Here is a 25,081-nt window from a genome sequence, read left to right as displayed (position 1 = left end):
GGCTGACCTCGCGGTGAGTGTAACTGTGAAAGACTATTTTCGAATCAATTGAAGATATTCTTGCGATAATAAAGGGATGCTTGATAGTGCAGTGAAGGCCAACCGCCAATGACTTGATCCTCGTGCATCGGGGACGATCAGTAATGTATTTGAGCAACTGGGTCAAGGGATGGCTGGGATTGAATGGTCGAGCACGTTCAAACGAGGAGTGGGCGATCACTGAAATTGGCTTGGCTGTAGTACAAGTTTCAACGTGTTTGACACTTTTGATAAGGTCTTCGGTTAGCCGGGTAAAACCGGAAGAAGTTATTCAGTCTTCTTCTAGGATACACAGCAACTCGAGTTGTATAAAAATCAAGCAGGGGATGCGAGCTTGAGCTCCACGTCGTTTCATCTGGCTCATTTTCATTGTAATTTACACTGCATTGTTATCCAATCTCGTACACCTGAATATGTCATCACACGACGCCCCGCACAAGCTGTCTTCCTCTCCGAAGAAAAACAAAATCCAACGCAAAAATATAACCGCTTCCCCATACAAAGCCAATCCTACTACCTCCCCCTCCCGTCCACGAAAACTCCCACTAAGTTCGCTTCGCCTTCGCCCGATCCCCAATTCTTACTGGGCAACTCCCCTCCTCATCGCATGCGAGTACCCCTGGTCCCCTTTTGAAACTTCCATCCAAAAACTCGACAAGCTTCCTCGCCGCCGGCGTCCGCACCTTCATCGACCTCACAGAGCCCCAGGAGCTCATGCCCTACAAGCCCCACCTCCCCATGCATATCAGTGCCTGCTGGCCTCGACGCGACTACCATCACATACCACCAGTTCCCCATCCCTGATCGTTCGCTACCTCACAAGCCAACATATTTCATGCGTCTAGTGCTGGATGTGCTCAGGGAAAATGCAGAGCAGGGGCGCGTATGTGCCGTGCATTGCCGTGGTGGGATTGGGAGGACCGGTTTGGTTATAGGTTGTTGGCTTGTGGAGTCAGGAATCGCCAGGGACGGTGAAGAAGCGCTGAAGATCATTGAACGGGAGTGGCGGACCGTCGAAAAGTGCAAGCGCTTCCCACACTCGCCAGAGACTGGCCCACAGTTCGAGTTTGTGAGGAATTTCACCAGTCCGAAGATGGTACCGGTGCTTGTCTAGATGACAATACGTGTGTTCTACTTGTCTGCTTTCTTTTCGTATGCACGTCCCTTTTCCTCCTCGTGCCCTTCTCATAGACATATTTTCAGCATACCTTGTATCAACATTGCCAGTTCCCACATCCCTTTAGATCCGCCCTCAAGTTCTTCACGTGCATTCATGTAGCCACTATATCCCTATTCATATTTCCGCTGTACCCACCTCGAGCTTTATATACGTGCCTGGGCACCTTCACTCACCTTGTGCCGGCCACCATCCCTTTCGCTGGTCACTGTGCATAATGCCAGATAGTGCCACGTATAGTTATCATGTCACACTTACCAGCTTGCAATTTGAACACGCATTTTTGTTTTGAGGTAGAAGAATGATTAAGAGACCAATATGCATATGCAACCTGAAAGGCTGCAGGAGGCTGATACGAATGGGAAAGATACCTATGGTGAGTTTGAGTACCTGTGCCAACGCGTCAACAACGCTTCGTCCACGTGTCAAAAGTTGATACGTGGGTGTCGGGGATAATAGAACTATCCAACTCACCAGTAGGGCTGCTCAATTCTTGGGCTTCACTCGTCTGAGTTCACTTCATTTTAAACGGTCCGCGCCACTGCCGAGAGTTTGCCGACACGGCAGCCACAGCAGCGGCATGATGGGGGACATGCAAATGAGTTGCAAGTGAATTTGAAGATTGTATGGTGCAACCAACACTGGCTGAACTTCAAGCACATCTCGCCGACCCAGCCCAACTCCTCATGGGACTTGCGGCTGTGCTGGACGACGACGATACCGATGACCTCACCAATAAATCTATCTCAGTTCGGTGCTTGCGAAGCTTGCAGGAAGCACTGACTGTTAAGAACTATCGCTAGCCGGTAGAAGATATATCAAAACCTTGGGAAAACCCCTAATACGAAGGAACGACTATCTTCCTTCGATTGGTCTGGCTAGGGGAGACTAAACTACACCATGATCTGAGATTAGTGTGTTATTTCTCACCCTCACGTGAGTACCGTGCACTGAGGCTTAGGCGGATGCGCAATGTGCATCCATTGATTGAAACCAACTGGAATCCACCACACAGATCCAGGCGATGAATATTTGTATCATTCAAAAGGCCGAATTGATAAGAAGTATGACTGTCTTCCTTCATTCAAGGTCTGACTGCGGAGACTGATCGCGAGCGTCTTTTCTACTGCTCGCGTCGCTCTTTCTATCGTGAATCGATCCTTAAGTCTGTACAGTCAGTTACCAAGAACGAGTCTGATTTCTTGGCCATAGTCGACAAGTCAGGTCACCTGAACCAATCTTTAGGTCTGTACAGTCAACAAGTGCCGGACCATCGGGATAATTCTTACAAGGACGACTAAGGACGCTACCGTAAACAATCTGCGGTACTCTTTGGGGGGTGCTTTATCGCAGCTTAACATGTGAGCAGAACGATTTGTCGCCTCTATTCTGTGATCAGTCAGTACGTGTTCTGATAAAGCATGTCATCGCCGACATACCTCACTTAGTTTCCAACTTTGCAACAGTACTGAGTCCCTGTGCCACCGGCCGCTGTCCTGCATGGTCTGGTTTTCACGATGACCGCTCCCGCGCACGGAATCCCCCCACACACTGGCTCCCATGTGCACTTGGTGGCCTTGTTGGCCTCGGAGCTGGGCATGGCTCGTGCACTAAGAGGACTGACAGCCGTCAATGCCAGAAGAATGATCGTTGAGAGATTCATCTAGACTATGTGAATCAGTATTATAAGTCGGATTTACAGGTTGGCGAGTCGATCCTTACCGTCGAAAAATACGAGTATATGCCTGGTTTCAAGCTAAGCGCGGGTTTGTTTCTTTTGTTTGTTGTTCGTCAGTTCTATGCTCACGCATTTTATAGCTGCTGCTCGTTAAAATATAAATCCGTAAGGTCGAAAACAGCGATCACGCCAGCATCATCAGAATGCAGAATCGCTTGATCTTGAAATGCGCAATGGTGGAGGCTAAACCAAGATCCAGCCAAGCGTGGAGTAAGTCAATGACAACAACGTGCGCTACCCCTCTGCGGGCAGATGAAGTTGGAAAAACCCACTGCCTGAAGTACTGTCGTTGGCAGCAAAGAGTCGATATTCCAAGCAGTTTGGTTCAAGCGAATTAGACCCACACTGGTTCAGAATCCGGTATCAGTAAAGTCATTCGTACTATACAATTCACTTGTGGTATAGTGTCAAGTGAAGGTCGCGTTTCCAATGCCTGCGGTAGAACTCCGTGGCTTCTGGTCGCGGCCCGCGGGGTTCGTAAAGCCAATCTAGAGTTCGAGGGCAGTAAAACAACCGGCTGAGCCCGTGTCACTGGTGTCATCTGCTCGCATGGTGGAATATCGATTATCAGCGAGAGCGAACTCTGCCGCAACACTTTTTCTCTAGCGTCACATGTTACCCTGGTAACTCAGTCACTGAATGTGCTCACCCTGGTGGACAATAAACAAAGATCGTGGATCTTAGCTAGCCGCATAAAATTAACGGATAAGAGGAGGCGGAGAGGAAGATAGAGATAGAGGTAGAAATGCAGGGTGACTTACATGAAGGAGAACGCCGTGCGCCTTCCGCACCATCAAATCGGAGATGCCATCTATGATGATGACCACGTTTCTTTGTAGGCGTACGCGGAACACGCACTGTGCGGATCTAGAACCGCATGACGCGCAAGACGGTGGAGTGCACGACAGGGTTGTCCCAATGTAGCCTAGATATCAACAGGTGACGGTAGTACTCCCTAACCGCAAGCCATAGCAAAATCAGCGAATTCTGGACTTGAAAAGGATGGACGAGAAAACAGTCTGGAGTTGAGGTTGGATGGTGGCGCCAGAGATGCGGTCGCTGTCCTCTGAAAGAGGTCTGAATCAAGAACACTCACCCTGAAACACGCAGTTGTTCAGCCCCGTTGCTAACTTTACCTGGACGCCAAATGTACCATCTTGACGGAAAGGCTCAGCTGAATAGCCAGATAGCAGGCTGCCAGGGGCCCGAATTGCCAAGCACACATGCGAGTTTCTTCTGTCGTGCGTCCCCAGTTCCGAGCGCCCAGATGCCGTAGTGTCGTCTTCATGCTCCGAGCTGCTATCATCACAGCTATCTTCATATCGATACACCAGGTCTTGGAAAATTCGTCTAAGCGTCTCTGTTTACTTGTGGAGCTAGACGATCAAATGGGATGACCCTGTTCGATCACGAAAACTCTCAGAAAGGCAACCATGTGTGCGCCCTAATGGACAGATGCCTGTCCCCACCACTAGGTTCCTGACCGTGGTCTCTTGGTGATCTCAGTTCAAAAAACCAAGTCGGCAACTGTGATTCTCGACACTGCAATGTCTCTGAAAGTTGGGCTCAGCTGCCTGATCATAGTTGCGGGACCCGAAGCAGTTCGATGACTTGATTCTGTCGCTGATGCTATTGTCTTCAAGCTCGTTCGTGCACACTATAAGGTGACCCGTTGCTGTTTAATAGCCTCTGAGTCGAATTTCCGGGCATAAGTTGGGCGCTGTATTTCCGAAGTGAGTGGTGGGAGGCGCACCTCTGTTTGGTACTGCTCCAAGGACAAATAAAGGTGCTTAAGCGAAAAATCTGAGTCATGATCCATCAATTTGAAGATAGCTGTAAGGCATCAAGTACCAAAATGAAGAAGCAATTGAATTGAATCTCACAGGCCATACAAATCAAGGGCCTGCGGTAGACCGGGCTGAGCCAATGATGACGTGTGCACCAGGATTCTTCAGGTAGTCAAGATTTGGGGTCGCCGGTGTTATCACCGCTGGCGACGAGAGAGGTAGTCGACCGCGGTGGCGGCGGATCTCCATCGATATCAGGCCCTGGGGGTGTGGGGCGTGGATTTTTTCAAGAGTGATGTACGAGCTGGAACGTAATAAGTACGTTTAGATCTTGTTGAAAGTCACGAAGACGAATTGGAGATTGTTGAAGTTTCCTGACCCTTCCTGACAAATATTTCATAGGCTGGGTGTTAACAGCGGTATATGCCAGCCTCGCCAGGTCTAGGGTGAGGGAACGAGACTGACCTGACTGTTGTAAGCGCCGGTCTCCCCCAGCTAAACTAGAAAGACTAGAAGGAAGATAGTCGTTCCTTCTGTCGCGCGGTCCGTGGGAGTGCCGGTGGTTGACTGGTGGCTTGGCTCGCAAGTTTACAACACTGATGTGCACGTCGACAGCCGACCGAAACCATTCGAATACTCTTTCGAGCCTCGTTCTGCCAACGGAGAGAGCTTGATTCAAGCAAGTAGGCCGGCACCTCCATAAAAACTGCATTACATATTACATACCTCTTGAGTGCCAACCGCCATCATTGCACAGCAGCCCAGGCCTCGTTACCTGGGAATATCAGCAATATGAACATCATAAACGAGTGAGTCGAGACCCGAGGCCCTGGATAATACTTATGTAAATCACTGACAATGCACTGTAGGTTATTGAGTTACGGCAGGTCGCGAAATGATGTTGTGGACTCGTACCACATAGTCGAGCCTCTACTGACCATCGACTGTGACTGACATTTTGTTGTGACAAGGTACCTACAACTCGCGAGAAAGAGACGTGACCGACACGATTGACAGTGACACGCGTGTACTGAACATGCCGGGTGCACAAAGGATAAACGAAGGTGTGCGTCCCATTCATATTCTCTGTTTTGCTTTTCATCCGTGATCTACCAAAGTCAACAGCTTCAGCTGTGACGTCTCAGACGGCGAGAACTACACCGTCCTCTTAAACCAGTTCAAGTCTGATACATGCTCCCTAGCACCTCTCCAAACTAATGATGTCAGGCAACGTGTAGAACAAGTCCTCCAGAACGCCGAAGCCATTGGTTGTCGCAACTTGACTCGTAAGTACCTCACGCCTTCGTCCCTCGTCCGCCCCATCTCCCTCATCGTCCCACACATCCTCCAGTTCTCAGCTAGGAGTCAAGTCTCAGCCGAAGCACAGCTTCAATATCCCATCCTCCCACCGAGCAGCAAATGTCTCACCACCATGCTCTGCTCTCAGAGAGTCGGAGAGCACTAGCAGAATTCTCGCAGATGTCGACCCGATAAATAGTCTATTCGATGCCCGAAGGTACGTCTTTCTGTCCCTTCTTTGGTGTTCCGGCATGGCGGACGGTTTTTTCTTTTTTTCACTCGGATGATTTTGACGCCCTTTGCCTGCCGCCGTCTCCCGACCTGCCGCCTCCACCACCTCTCGCCGCGACCCCTGATTGAAATACTAACAATAATAGTAATCAACTGCAGTCTTTCCGAGACATTTTAGGTGAATGTCTTGCCTTATGTTAAATAACAGCTCAGAGCCGTTTACACAAGTGCCATTAAATCTGTTTCATTTGCGTGTATATGCGAGCTCGCTGTTGCAGGCAGCGAGCGCACCATGCGGACATCGGGATGACAACACCAAACAACAACTGACCATTAGACCAGCTGCTGGTGGTATCAATTTTCTTTTACTCAAAGCCGTGAATAAGCCCAGGCTATACCGGGTCGGCAAAAGGCGTACATGTGAGCAGCCTGCCAGCGGGGTATCGTTACAACACTCGTAAACGTCCCTGAATATTGGATCTTAAAGGTTTTGACGCCACGGATTTTCGGATTTGTACCACGATCGTCGGTCAGATTGATTAGTACGGTACTTAACAATCATAAGTTGAAAGCACTGTTGATAAGTTCCATCCATTGCACTTCGTCTTCTCCCAATTGGCAATCCGTCATGCTTCAGCTGCTTGACCTGCCCATTTCTCACCACACGCAGCTCGTCCTCGGTGCTGCGGTTTGTCTTGGGACAGTCGGAGTGGTTGTTTGGGCTTGCCTTCCTAGATCAGAGTATGGCCTTTCTCTTCCACCTTCTCCACCCACTTGGAGTCTTCGGGGGCACTTCCTACCCGTTTGCAAGTAAATTTTCACATTCTAATAATTGTCTTTTTAATGCTAATTGTGTCCAATCGCTGATCAGCTCATTTCTCACTGTAGCGGGATGGATTGACGAGTACGGTCCTCTGGTCACCATTCGTTCAGGAACTGAGACCATCGTTATTATCGGCCGTCACAAAGTCAGTCCCTCCATGCTGTTATAGTATGTAGGCTCAACATTCTACTATAGGCCGTGGTGGATATCATGGAGAAGCAGGGCGGATCACTGGCTGATCGTCCTCGCATGATTGCTGCTGGAGAAATTCTTAGTGGCGGACAGGCAATTGGTTTTATGCACGCTGGACACAGGTTTCGTCGGATGCGTAGGTCCGTAGTCGGTGGGAAAGCACAAATAGCCCTTATCTTGCTTGTGACGCAGGGCACTTCATTCGCATCTCCAGCCTAAAGCGGCTGAGGCTTATCAGTCTCTGCAGATGGCCCACGCGAAAAACACGGTCCTGGACATTCTCGATGATCCGTACAACTTCCAGAACCATGCCACAACGTAAGCGCTTTCCTAGGTTCACGTTATGAAAGCAGACCACTTACGAGTGTTTTGAAGTTATGCTGCGGCGACGATTATGAAAGTTACATATGGGAAAACTACGCCCACGTCTGCAACTGATCCAGAAGTCAAAGAGATTAACCGGCTTTTTGAGACCTTTGGTGCAGTCCTACGCCCTGGTGCTTACCTGGTAGACTCGATACCGTGGCTCAAATACCTTCCTTGGTATGGCCAAGAATTGAAACGGGAGTTTGAGAGGACCAGGCAACTCTACACCAAGCAGCTGAACCGCGTTAAACAGCAATTAGTATGCGTTACCTTTTCAACGTTCAAGTCATATCTCAATCGTCCCACAGCAGAGTAATGTGGACGTTGGCCCTTCGTTCATGAAATATATGTTAGAAAATGAGCACTCTTACGGTTTGACTGAGACCGAGATGGCCTTTCTTGGTGGCGCCTTGTTTGGAGCTGGGTCCGATTCGGTGAGGTGTCTTGATTTGTCATTTCCGAAGATATGTGACTGATATCAAAGTGTCAGACTGCTGTGGCAATATGCACGGTACTAATGGCAGCCGCATGTTTCCCCGAGGAACAAGCTAAAGTTCAGGCCGAGCTCGACGCGGTCATCGGAAGGCAACGAGGTAGCTTAATCTCCCCTTGTACTTCTATTGATTCAATGATTTCTCTATCAAAGTGCCGACCTTCGCCGACCAACCAAGCCTTCCTCGTCTGGAGGCTTTCATCGCCGAGGCTTTAAGATGGAGACCGCTGGCTCCTAATGGTGGGTATCTTCATTGTCGGTCTGTACCCCAGGTTTACGCAGTTCATCCCGTAGGATTTCCTCACCGAACGACTCAAGACGTGATTTGGGCAAGTGCTCTCTGAACTATTTGTAGTCCGAAGGATAACCCGACATCTACTGACAGGAAAACTATTGCATTCCCGCCGGGACTACGGTACTGGGTAACCATTGGTGAGTATCGTTCTTCAAGATACGAAACATCTGACGGTCACTACCAGGGCCATCTCTCGAGATGCAGAAGTCTACCCTGACCCCTATGTGTTCAAGCCTCAGCGCTGGCTTAACGATCAAGGTCGCATGAGAGACGATCTTAAATTCTTCGTCTACGGGTTTGGTCGGCGGTAAGCATCGTCTTTCCACGTATCCTCTCTCTAACTGTCCTTCCATTAAGCATGTGTCCCGGTCTACACGTTGCGAACAGGTAAAGGTATCTTTCTACGCACATGATACTCCAAGCTCACCTCGATTGGTATAGATCAGTCTTCATAAACTCGCTCCTTATTCTTTGGTCCTTCCAGCTCAGTTTGGATCCTACGAAGCCGCTGAATGACATGGGGTTTATGACCGGGGCGATGCCACGCGATCGGCCGTGCGCTATCGACTTTAAGATGAGGATTCCGGAAGTGGAACTCAGGCGTATGATGCAGAGTTATCCTGAGGTCGCGTGAGATGCGTCGATGCCTGGATTGGGACGCCACTAGGCAGGGAACAAAGAGCCAGTTCGGAATGAATCGCCATCTTGTTCATCTTTCCAGGACTCGCTGTATCACATCACATTTTTGGCCTTGTTACCATAACAATACCTTTCAGTTGTGTATTTTTCAAACAGAAGCAGATACCAATGTTTTAACAAATGCGTGAACTTACCCGACCATGAGGAAATAGTTACTAGCTTCACGCATAATGGAATAACCCGAAACTTGTGTGACACCCTGCTATGCAGCTTGCACAACCCACTCCGTCGTGCAAATCATTTATCATCGCGGGAGAATGTATGGATGACCGCCACAACAATCATGCATACATGATACACAATTTAAATCATGGTATTACCCGCCTAATTGTAGTGTGATATGGAAAACGATAAACAAATCAATAGGTTCGTTCCCTCCCCACCTGGATAGCCCATTTGGTAAGCCTTATAAGGCTTAGTGATCATGTGCCTCGCCAACTATACTTAGGCTTGAATGCAGTAATCCCAACACCAGCATTATATCATGCCCCAAATATTCCAATATCTCTAAGTCATCGCTGTTATATATGTCGGAAAATTCCTAAGTCGGTTGCAACAGCGTGCCTGTGAGACTCGGTTTCAACCGTATTGATACCGAGTTACGATATTGGCACGTGAGTTCTGTTCTTAATACCCAGTAGGAATATCTATACTAAAGTTGCGTCATTGATACTGATTCGTAATATCGATACCGACTTGCACTATCGATACCGACTTGCACTATCGATACCGACTTGTACTATTGATACCGGGCCTCGAACCTTAGTACGTCAATTACAACGCTGCAGCGCTGCCAACCGATTCAGATGCCACACCATCCTCTCAACACCCCTTCACCATCAACTTCAGTGCTTCAGCCCTCGTTAGTATCTTCTACTCTACTTGTTACAGTTCCGATTCAGATAAATTCATTGACAGATCTGCGCCTTTTAAATGTTAGTCCACCCTTCACTGATTCACTGACATAATATTTGACAGATTCTGCAAGCCCAACTTCACCCTCCAGCGCTTCTCCATCAAAGTGCACCATTTCCGTTCCACCTGCTGTCTTGAAAGAGGTGATTTTACACCCATCTTCACTAACAATTTAAATTAAACATTGTTATTCTCAGAATCAGCCAATATTCAAACTGTAAGTCTTGTTACAGTCTCTGATCTGAATCTGACAGCGAGGTTTATATCAATATGGACCCTCCAGTACTTCTCCCTCAACGTGCGCCATCCCTCTGCCAGAAGAAAGATCAAGAGGCGGATTTACCCCCATCTTCACTATCGGTTCCTGGACCACTGTATGTCAGAGGCTGTGCCCAAAATTTTATCTAAGACTTAATAGACTGGACTTTATTAATTGTCCCTGTTTCAATATAGATGCCTGCTGATTTGAAACGATCCTGTGATTATTGTGGCCAATCCTTCCATTGCCAAGGATTCCGAACACATGAAAAAGCTTGCCAGAAGCGCTCTGAACAAAGGCGAGAGGATATAGAGCTTGCTAAAAACATTCGTTGAGGTATCTCTATGCTAACATTATTATGACTTTATGCTAATGATCATTGATTAATTGTGGAGCAAGAACAGGCACAACAGGGTAGTGTGTTTGCTGGCAAACGTCCATCCATCAGTAGCTCAACTCTTTGTAAGCCATCACTGTCGTTTGTCCTTGATCGCTAATACTGACTTGTTGGACGCTGATGCAAGCTATCATCAATCACTTAGAGGATGTTGATTTTGATTTCAATAATCAGATAGACTATCCGGATGATGCCAATTCAGATGGTATGTCTTTATCATTTCTTTTTATCATTGCATCTGCAACTTATGTCAATACAGGTCATCCGCCATGATCTGGAACAGCATCGCCTGCACCCCAGCACAACATAGACAATATAAAAGTGGAATACCACCCCAGTAGTGGTCGCCCTACCGAAGTGTACCACGTCGAGGACTATGGATGTGGTCCTGGTGCCCCAACAGCGGTTCCGAAAGCAGATCCTACGCCCTGGCAGCCGTTTCACACTCATATTGACTTTGAGGTTGCAGAACTCGCCCACGAAACTGGACTCTCTCATGAGCAGCTGGACCGGCTCATCCAACTCATTCATCGCAGCAGGAGTGAATTATTTACCCTCCGGAATCGCAAAGATGTGAGAGACACGTGGGATGCAGTGTCATTCAAGATGACACCTGTGTGTACTATTCAATAACTTCATATATAAAATCTATGCTTATTTTGCTTCTTTCATGTAATAGTTTACGAAGGAGGAAGTGGTTGTGCCCTTCCAAGGTATTGATCAGACATTCCTGCTATTTCATTGTTCACTGTGGGACTGGGCTGCAGATCTACTTCAAGATCTGCAAGTAGGTCCATATTTTGTCTTTGATGCCCAAAGGCTTTCAAAGTTCAATGGCGAGAAGTTTGTTCGGTTCATTCACGAGCCATGGACCGCTAATGCATTCTGGGAATATCAAGTAGGTCATGCTCTTATTAATATCATGTTAAGTGTCTGCGTCGTATATACCAACCGAATATTATCATAGTCAAAAATCCCACCAGACGCAAAACCTCTTGCATTTATTTTATATGCTGACAAAGCAAAATTATCGTCATTTGGTCGTGCAAAAGGCTATCCTGTAGTTGCTCGCTGTGCTAATCTTCCTACTGTGGTTCGAAATGGAAAAGGCTTGGGTGGGGGGCGTGTTGTTGGTTGGCTGCCTATCGTTCGCTCTACTCTTTGTTGCTACTGATGATTTCATTATTAACACAGAGCTTTCACAGGTAAAGGAAGATAAGAAGCATTCTGGAAAGCCCGCTTTTGTCAACTTCAAGAACACGGTATGGCACACCTCTTTTCTGAAGATTCTTGCCTGTCTCGCACCACTATCGAAGTTTGGTTCTGCCATCAAATGCTGGGATGATGTTATTCGCATTTTCTATCCAATTGTACTCATACTCTCTGCAGACTATGAAGAACAGTACATGTATTTCTAGCTCCTTAGGTACTGTTAGATATCTCTGACGTTCACTGTTGTAATAGGATTGTAATGGCATTGATTCGTGGTTTGATGGGCAAATTTCCTTGTCCTATCTGTCTAGTGCCTCGTGATGAGCTTTCTAATACACTCAATGTGTATCCTCTCCGCACATCCACAGATACCAAGGCATTACTTACTTGAGCCCGAGAATCTACTACATTGGGGGTGAGAGAGCAGATCTTGAGTTCCCAGAGCCTCTGTGATGTCGACATAAGTCTCTCTCTTATCTTTATCTTACTTAGTCTACCATTATTGTTATCAGAGTTCATTTGGTGTCCTGGAGCACACTGACATTCACAGGGCTCTATCACATGATAAACTCCACTTCAACGACGAGGGATTGTTCAGTGATCACAAGTGGCCTGAACTGCAGAAATGGGCTGAACGTTTGGGTCGACAGGCTGCTGTGCAGATTGACAGCTTGTGAGTCATTTTTTCCGCTGTATTTTTGTAGGTATTAATTTAGATTGTCAGCTTTCAATCGATTCCGCGTTGGCGAAACCTGAATCATTTTCTGATGGAACAAAATATGAAGACATATCTAAGGCGAGCCTAGATCATTCACTTTTTAACATATTATTCACATCGATTTAGCTTATTATATTTGCAGTGCATAATCTATTTGACCATGATATGGATCCAGAGGCATATCTCCTGCTCTGCTGTATCCGAAGCTATGTCGAGTTTAATATGTACACTTCGTTAGAGGTCCATACTGAAGATACCATCAAAAATGGCTGAGAAACCTTGTCAAAGCTCACTGAATTGATGGATGTACATATCCCTAGTATAATTTTAATTCATTGTATTGATTCAAACTGTACGATCAGAAATACATCGAGGATACAGCAGAGATTTCCGAGAAGTCCTGGAATTTCCCTAAGAAACATCTTTCTGCCCATCTCTTTGATGATATTGAGGTGAAAGGTGTTTCTCAAAACTACAGCACCAAGCCTAACGAGAAAATGCACGGCCCATTGAAAGATGCCTATCAAGATCGTACAAATTTCAAGAACTTCGCTGAACAGGTAAGTGACTTCTGAATCCAAGTCTGCATATATGTGAAGTGAGCACTGACGTATGGGTAACAATTAAAATTTTCAAGATCCTCTGATACAACCATGACAGCCTGGTTGCAGAATACATTCGCAACAAGTTGGATCACCTTGACACTCAGAATTTCAGCATGTCCAATTCAGAAGATCAACCTGATACTGCACTCCAGGAGACTGATGAAGTTGAATCGACAGAACCAACTGATGCACAGCATTTTAGTCTTGGTTCAAAGCAGGCAGCAATATCATTCGCAGACATCAAGGCAGGTAGTGCGGGTAATCCGGCGTTTGATAGATTTTGGATCAAGCTAAATGACTTTCTGAACCACACATTTGCTGCCAACAGCATACCATTTCCAGGTGGACAATGCATCCAACTCATTGCAAGCAACATGGTGAGTTGATGATGTTTGCAGCTCCAAAATAATATAATCTGTGTCTTACTGAGTCCTGCTGAATCAGATTGTGGAATATCGATTCCTTAAAGTCAATTTTGAGTTGCTTGTTGACTGGTGAGTGTCCACAGACTACCTTCAATGCGCTCCAATGTTTCATGGCTCACCGCAATACGATTGCATCATCTTGCAGACCGACACCGGCGTCATCTTTGGCAAATTAATGTTGATCTTCACCTGCACAGTAGGGGATGTTCAATATCCTGTCATGCTCGTTCTCCCATATGATCGACTGGTTGGCGTTCGTTCATGAAAGGACAAAGACTTTCAGTTTTGGTGCGTTAAGAGAAAGCCTAGGGCTTCTGCAGAGTTTTTCTCAGTTCACTCAATTGTTTGGGGTTGTGTGATAGTAGAGGATGCCAGCAGACCTGACGAGTTTTTAGTTGTTGACACTGTTGATACAGATATGTTCCTTCGAATGCAGGACATCCGCAGCCAGTGATTAAATTGGACTCTTACTTCTGACTCCCTTATTTCCCTGGACCTGCCTTCGACTATTAGCAACTTCGGGCCTCATTATTAGGGCAACTTGATTCATTTCTTATTACTATTACAGTTTTCTTCTATCTCATGATGCACAGTCTAAGCGCCTGTTACTAACTCATTGATTCAGATTCAGAGGGTCCATACCCACCTCATGTCAGGTAATACCCAATATCCGTGCTCGAGATTCAGTCAAGGACCTGATGAACATTACCAGATCTTTAATTGTGCACTTCGAGCATCGAGAAGCGCTGTCGGCCCTTAGCAAATCGCTGAGTGCAAGGCAGAGACCGTCAGCAAGTTGAATGCAGACTTTGCAAAGCCTAGACCATGGTTCAGTTGGAAGAAGGATGGTCTGAGTGTTACCCTCAATTTGGGTGACATGATTCAGACATATGAGGAACTTGACAGGCAATTGGTTGAGGCGCATGGAGGAGAGGTTTGCAGGTGTGGGTATTCCGGTATTCAACACCAAATATGGTGCACATATAGTCACTTTAAAATGTGTTTCTGGCTGACCTGATGGTTGTAGACTCTGATATGCATACTTTGGAGACATCTATCATGCGTTCATTATGTGACCAGATCTTTATGTCACCCATTCACTGGACGCTTGCCACTGGTTTCCCTGAGACCACAACACACGTCATTGACTTTGGTCCTGGTGGCCTGAATGGCATTGGGCCTCTCATAGCTCGTAATCTTGAAGGTTGCGGTGTGCGTGTTGTCACACTAGGTGATACTGTCTGCATTCCCAGCACTGAGAAAGCAGCAGAGATCATTGATTCAGATGGATTGAGGAAGGCTGGTCTCCGGTAGCGTTGTTCAAGCCGGGCTCGGTAGATGGTATCAGGCAGGTCATCAATATTGCAAAGTCCAACCCTGATTTCCCTATCATTCTTCAATGGACAGGGGAATGGTTGCAGGCCCAGGCACTGGAAATTCGGCTCAGGGTTGAGCTGGCTCAAGGGGTATTCTAATTTTATGTATTTTGAATTATGCACGGTCCCTACGCTAATATAAATACCTCTAATTTTCTGAAACTGACGTTCAGATGTGTTTCAATGGATTGTCAATGTAATTATGTCAGCATTTAATCGCGTTTCTCGCTAAGTTCGTTGATTGAGTTTACTGTTGCAACCAAGTTGCAACTTCTGAATCTTAGTCTGAAGCCAATTGGGACCACGACTCAAGCACAATTTGATGGATGTCAAGCAAGTGCAGGTGAGTCTGGATTGCCACTTATTAGACTGCCTACTGTTAATAACTGTAACATGTTCATTGTTTAAATTGGACGCCTGGCCGACGCTGTGTGATCTCCCTTATTACGTCGAGAGCAGCTCCTGCCAATAATTTTACCCAACACCTTTCCTCTGAGAAGGAAATTTCAGGTGATTTACATTCCTCGCATGCTTTGAAACACCTTTTTATTCACTCTACGACATGATCTAAGGTCTTTGAATTTAAATTTCAATGCCAGCTCTTCAATACTTCTTGGCCATCAACACTAGACAGTGCCACACAGGTAAGTTGCCTCATGTTGTATTGTCATTCACCTGCATGCTGATTTCAATTAAATGTCAAGGCTATTATTCATGATGTAATTTCCCTCGTGTTTTCTTTCATCGTGTTCGGTCCAAGTTGCACGGCCAAGATTGACTATAAATTTATGGTGGGTCCATCATTATTTTTCGCACCATGTTTTACTTGACCATACAAGTTGTTGTGATGCCTCAGCGTCCCATTGTGCACCATGATTCGGAGTCCGAGTTAGAGTATGATGATGCATCGGAATCAGACATACTGTCATCGTTTGTGGTGGGGATCTCATCAACCACCACTCAGTCATCGGCTTCTGTGCAGGATGGAGACATGGAGGTAACAATGCTTTACTTCGCTCACTCTGATTTAGTAACTCTAACTTCGTGCATCTCAAGATCATTCAGTGCCTGCAACTTGAAAACCAGTCTCTCAAGAATAACAATTGGACTCTGGGAAAGAAGAACAAAGTCTTAGCATCCAATCAATGTAGACATTCGAGTGCGCAAGTTCCTGACAAGCTGAAGGCCTTTGACATTGAAATCTCGACCTTTGCTCGCAAATATGGTGTTATTGCTGAGATGTTCCCACCTGAGCACCGCGTTCTCAGATTGCCCGTGCCAAACCCTTCGCCCATCATCACATCTGCTAGTCGCTATGCAAGCAAGGGTGCCGAAGAACTTTGTCTTGTGACAGAGGTATATTCACTTCTACCAGATCATCTCCATCGTTTCATACCTACTTCTCATTTTCAATCATTGGTATGTTAGTTTATATATTTCATTATCCGACCAAACACTGATTGATATGTAATTTAAATATTGCAGCTAGAGCAGCATCTTCAAGGTGGACGCTCCAGTGAGATTGGCAAACTACGCTTTATGGCAGGGCGTATCTTTGGTCTGGATTCATCATACTTTGACCTGAGTTTCATGAAGCGGGATACCATTCCTGAGATCCAGAAGATGCTTGGATCAGGTACTGCTGGTGGTCGCTCCTCACCGTTGAAGTTTCCGCCCGTCCTTTTCACAAATCAAGAGATGGACCCCACAATGTCCACAGTTTTTGGTAACTGGGAACCACTTGTGAAGGTAATTTTATAAGCTTCACTCTGTTCTCATGCTAATGGATCTACATAGGCGATTAGGATTGTGATGTTTGGAAAGAATTCACTAGACATTTCTGGCTGGCCATGCGCTAAGTGCAATGCTCGAAAATGGGGCACAATGTCCTGTACTCCCGGTCTTCTTGCATGGGGTTGGGTCACAGTGAGTTCTATTTCTGCTATGATTGGTCCTCTGGATCAGCATCTAACTATTATTCTTTAGTTGATCTTCATCCTTTCTCCTGACACTTCATTCATGAAAGCTGGAGTTGGCGCAAAGTCTCGGCTACCATATGCTGCCATGTTTATGGCCTACAAGCAGCTGTGGGTCACCCTTTGGGATCAGCCTCGTATTTGTGCAATCCGCAAAAGGATCGACGCCCACGTCTGGCAATCATCCTCAACTTCCAATGTCACAATGTCCGACACCGAAGGTGAAGATTTTACCTCTGATCTGATGTGTTTGGCCATTGCAAATGCAGGGCAGAAGGAATCCAATGACTTTCCTGGACCAACGACTACCAATGACAATCCCATCAATGACATTTCTGGATTGGTCACCCCCATTACACCCACAATCACTCCTTTAGCACTGGTCGTTGTTCCTTCAGCACCGGTCGTTGTTCCTTCAACACCAGTTGTTATTCCCTCAGCACCAGCCATCCTGGTGCTTGCCCCTGCAAATACTACCACTGCTCTCAATTCTGCAACCCTCTTGCTGGCTATTCCAGCCCCTGGGCCACCTGTGGTGTCTGCAGGTGCAGCTGCTGCCACTGCAGCCTCTGAAGTCCCTGGACCTCCAGTGACCACTGTTGATTCAGAAGTTCCTGGAGTACCCAATGATGTACCGGTGGTAGCGACAGCCCCATCTTCTGGTTGTCAGGGCTGAGGAAGGAAGGTGGGGATGCTGGCGCCTGTATCTAGTGGACCAGCAGGTGAGCGGACCAGCCGACTAAGACGAACCCAGAAGAAGTAGTATTAAGGACCGCCACCTACAGACTGCTAATTTACTTGGTCTCAATGATATTTGAATTAAATTGAAACCTGCCTGTATGTATTCCAACATTGTTGAGACCCAGTTAGGTTATTTGGATAAACCTTGAGATCTAGATCTCAAGGTACCACAAAATCAGCTTGGACAGTTGCAGCCGACGGTCAATATTGCGAACTTGGTTGAAAACCTGATTGGAATCACCATTGTGACGCAAACTCAATATTGTAACGTGAATTGTAACATAAATGTAATGTCACACTCTTTTATTGCAACCTATTGGGACCTCGGCTTGTCATTGGATCATTGCAACACGTTACAAGGCAATGAAACCCGATTAGGAAATTTCTGACATAAGCTATTTACATACAATATTATTTTATCGCCCAAAAGCGGTAATTGCATCACACTTAGTGTTGCCAACAGCTTGGCTCAGCTCAGCTCGGTTCTGATTAGTTCACAAGCCCTGTGGTTTATAAGTATGCAGCTTGAAGTAGGTTTTGATTGGTTTGGCTCAAGTTTGGTTTGATTCATGGGTCAACTGCAGCTCATCATCAGAAAAGAAAATTTCACATAGTACAACTAATTGACATTATGAAAGTGGTCTTCAATGAGCAGAGAATCAATAAAAGCTGAAATATCATCTGGAACAAGAAGTTCTTCATCAATCAGCTGCTTAATCTCCTGGATCTCTGTGTCCTTATCCATCCATGCTGTAAAATTGAGTTCATGTCCATGCCTGAATGAAAACTTCAAGATTTGCAGTGCTTCCATCATTTTGTGATTTATTTGGTTGTGATGCATCTTAATTGTCTCCTTGGCTGATGAAAACACACACTCACAGGGTACTGCTGAGCCTTGTATGGGAAGAACATCCATGGCAAGAGAAAATAATGCCAGGTAGTGAGACTCATTCTCCTGATACTTGAAATTAAATGATGACACAATAGAAGCCAAAACTCAAACCTACCTGCCAGTAACTCAAGCTACTTGTGCCAATTTCAGAGTCAAGCAAGTATGCATCAACTTTGGCTTCTACACTGTGACATTTCACTACTGGCTGACAGAAAATTGACATACCAAGGACAGTATCAGCCCAAAATGCATCCAAGTTAGTAGTTAATTTGTCAGTGACAGCATTGTGTTCTGATGTTGTCATACAGTAGGCTCAAAGCTAATATGAGAATCAGTAACCTCAAATATTAAATCAAAAAATATGTGCCTTGGTGAGCAGGAGATTCTTCACCCACTGCATCTGGTGTGGGGCATGAGTCAAGAACCAGTTCAACTTCATGGCAGGGTTGATAACTGTTGACAATATGTTAAATTTTGCATCTAGGTAGTATCATCAAGGACTTACTCATTGCTAGAACATAGGCTGGTACTATGGTAGATGTATGAGTACGGTATATTTCAAGCTTCTCAAGTCCAGGTTTGATGATAGCTGCACGGTCAGGATATTTTTCTACTTGTTGTCACCAGACTCAACTCATGGCTTCAAATGATGGAATAGCATCACATAATGTTGGTGTCTTCTCAGACCAGAGCTTCTGCTGAAAAGCATGTGGAACCTACATGGCAGTGGCACTTTCAATAACATTACAAGAACTTAAAACCACAACATACACTGAGAATATCCTTGAAAACATTCAGGGCCTACCATTCCACCTCATTGAGCTTATATTTCTTGAGCTCTGGGAAGTCATGGCTGTTGAGGAACCGATCAATGGCCTGGAAATTCAACTTTAGCTCAGAAATGTCCAATACACAGATAACATACTACATGTAATAGTATAGCATGCTTGATCATCAATAATGTTGATGACCACCAAATGTCGACATCATGTAGCAGTTGAAGTTTCATCTGCTCAGTAGCCTTGATGATGTCAGAAAAGCACTCTTGTCAAAGTCCTGATGCCCTTGTCTATAAACCATCAGATGCATGATTCTGAAACATGTAAGCTAAGCAGTGACTCACAACACGAACAATTATGCAAACTGTCACAATGGGATCACACTTGATTGCACTCGTAAAGTCTCATGATGATGGCATATTGGGTACATATTCAGCTGCATCACTCTGTGCATGATCCATGTTTGTAATTTCCTGTAACACTGCCTTGCACACATGGTTAACAATATGGAGAAAGCACCTAGTAGAACAGTAAGGATCAAATTAGTACATATTTGGAACACAGTATACCAGATATGATGTGAGTTCTTGTTGAAGTTGACACCCCAATGATGAAGCTCATTTTTGAGGATACTAAGAAATGTGTCATTATTTGAAGCATTATCAACTGTCACCCAACCAAGCTAGATCAAAGTGTCAGTTGTTCGCAACTCTGAGTCAGGTACAGACACATATTAGCCTACCATCTCAGTAATCTCAAGCTGTTTCAATACATGCAAGAATGTCTGTGCAAGATGCTTGCCATCATGATGGCCTGGAATTTGATGGAATCCAATAAGGTTAGCTTGAGGTTCGAGTTCACTTTTTGGACCTGATAATGCAGATTTGATGATTCATTGTATCCAGTGTGCAATCACAGCCATGAATGGTGCCAAATTAATATTGGACCATATATTGGTTGTGCACAAGATTTTTCCTGATGAGTCCTGCAATGACAGGTTATGAGACTTAGCATTCACTAGTAGAGAGCAGAATACCTTCATTTCATCATGAAGCTTGTCCAGATAATCTTCAAAGACCTCTGATAACTGATTTCATAATGTCGTTTGGTGAGGAATGTCAGACTCAGACAGCTTGTAAGCATGGGCTCTTGATGAGATTGAATGACTATATGATAGATGTTAAAAAAATTGGAAAACTTCACTTGTAAACTTACAAGGTCATCCCCAACAAAGTTTGATGAGTGCATTAACAAATGCTTCATGGGAGAATGAGCGAGCAGCAGTGGAATGTCCTACAGTTGGACTTATGGCATCAGCATGACAAGCTTGATACTGCATTACCACTCCTTGAGCTCCTCTTGCATTGATAGGGATCTAAAATTGATCACAAGCCACAATCTACATGTCAGCATGCACATCATAAAGACGCCTCTGCAGGACTCCAGTTCCTGTGTTGAGACCATACTTGACTGGTTATTTTCATTGATTCAGAGCCACTTAGTGTCTAATAACAAATCAGAACAAAATCATGCATATGTTAGGTACCATGCTTGGACGGAGAAGCAGAGGGGTTGGGGCTTGGCTTCAGCTCTTGTGCTGTGCCCTTAGCCAAGTATATGCCCCAAATTTGGAGCAGGACCAATGTTGTCCAATGATAGGATGAGAGGACCACTTTGGTCTGCTTGAGGGTCAGGAAAGTAAAGGCTTCTAGTGGTGGTCCAACTAGTAAGCGGGCAGATGAGGTGAAGGAAGTAAGTCAGAGGTGGAAGGAATTAGAGGGGTTTGGAGGTAGGGTTTATTGGACAGAGGGGAATAGAGGTAGAGATTTAGAGCATGGCTCTAAGTTGGAGCAGATGAGTGGAGGTGATAACAAGGTGAAACTTGTGTCCAGAGTTGAGCAAAGTCCTACTGTTAAGACTGTGCTCAGGGGTAAGGCTGAGTCTGAGGGGCTTGGCTTCAGCTCGTATGCTGTGCCCCTTACCCGAGTACGTGCCCCTAATTTCGGATTGTAGTCCGACTCAAGTTCTATGAGCTCCAACAGTATATCAAAGTGGAGGTCCTCCGAAGGAGGGCTGACGGACTACTAGATAAGCATGGGAACATTGGGTGGAGGTTGGTCCGCCCAACAGGGGAGAGTTGGGGGGCTACTGCAGACGGAGTTAACAGTAGGAGCGGAGCGGAGGAGACTGCTTGGATGAAGTCTGAAGCAGAATGGAAACACAGAGGACAGAGGTATGAGAGTACTAGTCACACGTCCAATGTGTGGGAAGGGCGGCAGAGGCATGGGAAGTTGGATGAGCGGAGGAGGTGGCCGACCTAGGGAGTCAATCCCCTAGGCTGGCAAACAGGAGTTGTCAAGGGGTTTGCCCAAGAACAAGGATGAGAGCAGGGCTTAGAAAAGGTAATATTCAGACTGAGTATCTACAGACAGATGTACATATGTTTATATACTCTAAGTAAGTAGCATAGCATAGCAGAAGGCTATGTGCTGAGTGTACAGGATTACAAGAGAGATGACTGAGACATACAAGAAAAGGCTCGGAGAACAGTATGTACACGATGGATCAGTAATCACTCCGGTATAGGAATGACCGATGATCTGAAAGGAGGAACTATGATACTAAATGGAGATAGGACCAGTTGAGTGGTACCTAGTCTAGGAGTGGACCGGTGAGGTGGTGTGGGGAACGTCCCCACTGTAGGCCCGTATCCCATATAATTCCCAAGCCTTACCACCATCTTCCCATGCATTCCACTACCATTCCACTACCCATCTGCGTCTTACCCGACCCGTCCGCTACACGGAACCAAGCAGAACCCAGCAGAACAATTGTGTACCACGTGCATCATATCCCTTTAGCCTTCAGAACATCCTCCTCTGTCCTGTCCCTGTCCTTCCATCCTCACTGGTGAGTACTAGCTACGTTCCCTGTGTTACTAACATGTTCCTATCTCATTTCATATGTGTTACGATACTTATATGGATCCTTCCACTACTTGGGACCAGTTGCTTATCTCACAGCCTCACCCAGTTGTAGCATAGCACATTTCGGAACCCCTTCCTATATAGGTAGCAATAGATGGGATCTTAGTTTTTTACCTTCTGATAGACTCGACTCCACTTCCACTTACAGAGTACTTCCCAGCACTCCACTCACTGTTTAAAATATCTTCCCAAATCTATTCCTGATCTCATCACAACATTCCTGCCTCTGTGAGTTCTGCTCGAAACGATCGACATCGGATCCAACGACTTGGAGCAAGTACCAGACACAAGCCTGGTCCAACTTTGCCCAATCATCCTCCTGCAGGCTCGTAGTTTCCTTTCCCTCCATTAGTTCTGTTTGTTCCCCATTTGTTCTGTTTGTTCCCCATTTGTTCTGTTTGTTCTGCATTAGTCCCGTTAGTTCCGCATAGTTCCACTTGTTGCGTGTTAGTTCCGCTCGTCATGTGCTGTGTTCCGCTCGTCACGTACCTTCCGCATCTTTGTGTTCCCAGTCCTAGTAAGGACCGGAACCCTTCGGGTCACTAGACAGAGTCTAGTCTTTGCTTTCCTCACACTTACTTGAGGACCCACTACCCAGTAGCAATCCCCTCGGGATGAGTATTAGTCTTGCACCCTTGTTAGACATCTGAATCACCCCAGAGTCTATTTTCCTCACCCACAGTGGTCGGGCGGACTAATAGTGAGGTGATACGAGAGAAACTGCAGGAACCGAATGGGTCGGAAAGCAGAGATGGTGGAGGGAGTAGGATCAGTCAGACCAATGGAGCGGAGGAGCGGAGCTCCAGATAGGGTCGGAGGGTAGGGATATGGTGTCAGAGGAAATAGGGGTACTGTCAGAGGAGCGGAGCGGAGTTGGGCAGAGGTAGCAGGGCTAGTCCTGCTGAGATGCACTTCGTGCATTGTTGGAGAAGGGGGGATGGAGCAGACAGGGAAACAGGGGGTTGGACCAATAGTAGGGACATCTATGAATGGTATTGGGAGTGGCTGAATCAGGTATATGACACCTACAGAGAATTCCCACAGTAGAAACTGGAGAAGACAAGTAATATTAAGACTGAGGAAATACAAGCTAAGTAAAGAATATGTTATATACTCTAGGTAAAGAGGAAGTGATCAGTAATACATAACATAAGGCCATGTGATAAGTGTACAGTTAGTAAGTATGATTACAGAGGAAAACATAAGAGTTGGAGTGGATATCAATATATATGCAATGGATCAGTAATTGGATGGCTATAGGAATAACTGGTAATCTGAGAAGGAGAGCTATGTACTGAAAGGGGAAGTATGTACCTAAATGGGGAAGGGGATCCAGTTGAATGGAATATATGTGGAAGGTAAGCAAATGAGGTAGTCGATCAGACATGCTGGGGCGGGGAACAAGCAGAGTGGAAGAAAAGGGAAAGGGGAATATTAGGGTCAGGTGGAGTGGATGTGAATGATATCAGAAGTGGTCGGATCTGGTATATGAGAGCACAGCTCAAAAACTTACTGGCAAAAGATGCAACAATGTTTATTGTCACACTTTTCAAAAAATGCCCAGACAGGGTGGCATTGGCAACTTTGCCCTGGAGACCGGATGCTGAAGCGGCATCAAAAGGTAGGTTATGGTCAAGAAAAACTTGATTGTGATAATGTACCACAAGGTGATGTTTATGATTGGGGAGGATAGGAATGGTGCGATGTAGTGGGGTGCACACTGCAGGGGTCATGCAGAGAGGAGATAGCGGGAGGAGAACACAGGGACTAGAGCAAGGAAGGCATAGAGGTTAGGAAAGCAGTGCAGAGAGTAACAGGAGGTAGAGTTCAGGCGTCTCAAGGGTTTGGGGTCCTGGGAAACACCATCCCTATATCGGCCTTACCCACTATGACCTGGAACAGCAGTACTCAGCTTGGGAGAATGTTACATCTGTGGGATAGTTGCAGAGCCAACTCACCTCAGCTCTCAATGTACGACAATGAATCCTTTGCGGCCACAGGAGACTAGGTGGCGCCAACAGATGGCCGGATTACTGCAACGCGCAGCACCACAACAAGCAGCATGCTTCCCATATCCTACCCCTGTACAATATGTCATGCCAATGAACTATCCATACCACCAAGCATACGGGAATCCCCAGCCAACGCCAGTATATGCCATCGCTTCACAGGATGAGCACAACTGGGGAGACCAGAATGATGCATGGGGAACTGTCATATACCAGATCCGAGCACCTCCAACACCACCTGTGAGCATCCCTATTGCTGGTCCGACCCTCTGTTTCCCCGTCCGCTTCATTCCTCCTTCCCCAACAATGCACAAAGTGCATCTCAGCAGGAATAGCCCTGCTACCTCCACCTGACTCCAATCTGCTCCTCTGACACTACCCCTATTCCCTTTCCATCTGACCATATCTGGGGTTCTGCTCCTCCGCCCTATCGGTCTGCCCGATCCTACTCCCTCCGCTTTTCCGACCCACTCGGTTCCTTTAGTTCCGCTCGTATTGCCCTGCCTGACTATTAGTCCGCCTGACCACCTCACCGGTGTGGGTACAACAAGTGCAGCAGTGAGAAATTGATCTACTACACAGTTGGGTCTTTGCTGCCTGCTGCCTCACTTGAGAACAAGCATGTTCGACCCTAAAGGGGATTGCTACTGG

The 25,081-nt window shown here is 46.2% G+C and overlaps 6 protein-coding genes across 6 annotated transcripts; all 6 read left to right on the top strand.

Moving 5' to 3' along the window:
• Positions 1-452: 452 nt before the first annotated feature.
• Positions 453-1,350, top strand: EDB91DRAFT_1310130 (protein-tyrosine phosphatase-like protein; the record flags this gene model as incomplete). Its single annotated transcript, XM_041325088.1, has 3 exons — positions 453-481; positions 590-714; positions 789-1,350. 3 exons carry the CDS (start codon positions 453-455, stop codon positions 1,151-1,153), a joined length of 519 nt encoding a protein of 172 aa, XP_041173006.1. The 3' UTR covers positions 1,154-1,350.
• Positions 1,351-6,518: 5,168 nt separating this feature from the next.
• EDB91DRAFT_1207094 (cytochrome P450) lies at positions 6,519-9,274 on the top strand. Its single transcript, XM_041320718.1, has 14 exons — positions 6,519-6,691; positions 6,759-7,081; positions 7,143-7,239; positions 7,290-7,426; positions 7,479-7,604; positions 7,662-7,911; positions 7,961-8,086; positions 8,143-8,245; positions 8,299-8,385; positions 8,440-8,474; positions 8,531-8,577; positions 8,625-8,747; positions 8,798-8,827; positions 8,882-9,274. Exons 2-14 carry the CDS (start codon positions 6,900-6,902, stop codon positions 9,072-9,074), a joined length of 1,536 nt encoding a protein of 511 aa, XP_041173005.1. The 5' UTR covers positions 6,519-6,691; positions 6,759-6,899; the 3' UTR covers positions 9,075-9,274.
• Positions 9,275-10,983: 1,709 nt separating this feature from the next.
• EDB91DRAFT_1059518 (uncharacterized protein) lies at positions 10,984-11,677 on the top strand (the record flags this gene model as incomplete). Its single annotated transcript, XM_041314257.1, has 2 exons — positions 10,984-11,325; positions 11,390-11,677. Coding segments are annotated over 2 exons (630 nt in total), but the record flags the coding sequence as incomplete, so codon positions are not given.
• A 1,185-nt stretch (positions 11,678-12,862) lies between these two features.
• Positions 12,863-13,743, top strand: EDB91DRAFT_1239095 (uncharacterized protein; the record flags this gene model as incomplete). Its single annotated transcript, XM_041321809.1, has 5 exons — positions 12,863-12,880; positions 12,929-12,946; positions 13,003-13,204; positions 13,312-13,622; positions 13,690-13,743. The coding sequence occupies 5 exons, from the start codon at positions 12,863-12,865 to the stop codon at positions 13,741-13,743; spliced, it is 603 nt and encodes a 200-aa protein (XP_041173003.1).
• Positions 13,744-15,863: 2,120 nt separating this feature from the next.
• On the top strand, positions 15,864-17,698 carry EDB91DRAFT_1252655 (uncharacterized protein; the record flags this gene model as incomplete). The annotated part of the gene is made up of 5 exons (XM_041323534.1): positions 15,864-16,043; positions 16,103-16,465; positions 16,532-16,795; positions 16,844-16,972; positions 17,033-17,698. 5 exons carry the CDS (start codon positions 15,864-15,866, stop codon positions 17,696-17,698), a joined length of 1,602 nt encoding a protein of 533 aa, XP_041173002.1.
• Positions 17,699-24,400: 6,702 nt separating this feature from the next.
• Positions 24,401-24,784, top strand: EDB91DRAFT_1252654 (uncharacterized protein; the record flags this gene model as incomplete). The annotated part of the gene is made up of 1 exon (XM_041323533.1): positions 24,401-24,784. The coding sequence occupies one exon, from the start codon at positions 24,401-24,403 to the stop codon at positions 24,782-24,784; it is 384 nt and encodes a 127-aa protein (XP_041173001.1).
• Between the last annotated feature and the right edge of the window lie 297 nt (positions 24,785-25,081).

The sequence above is a fragment of the Suillus paluster genome (assembly GCF_016628075.1).
Source record: "Suillus paluster strain FC165 chromosome Unknown EDB91scaffold_71, whole genome shotgun sequence".
NCBI lineage: Eukaryota > Fungi > Basidiomycota > Agaricomycetes > Boletales > Suillaceae > Suillus > Suillus paluster.
The sequence above is the reverse complement of the archived record's forward strand: the minus strand, read 5'-3'. Positions and strand labels throughout refer to the sequence as shown.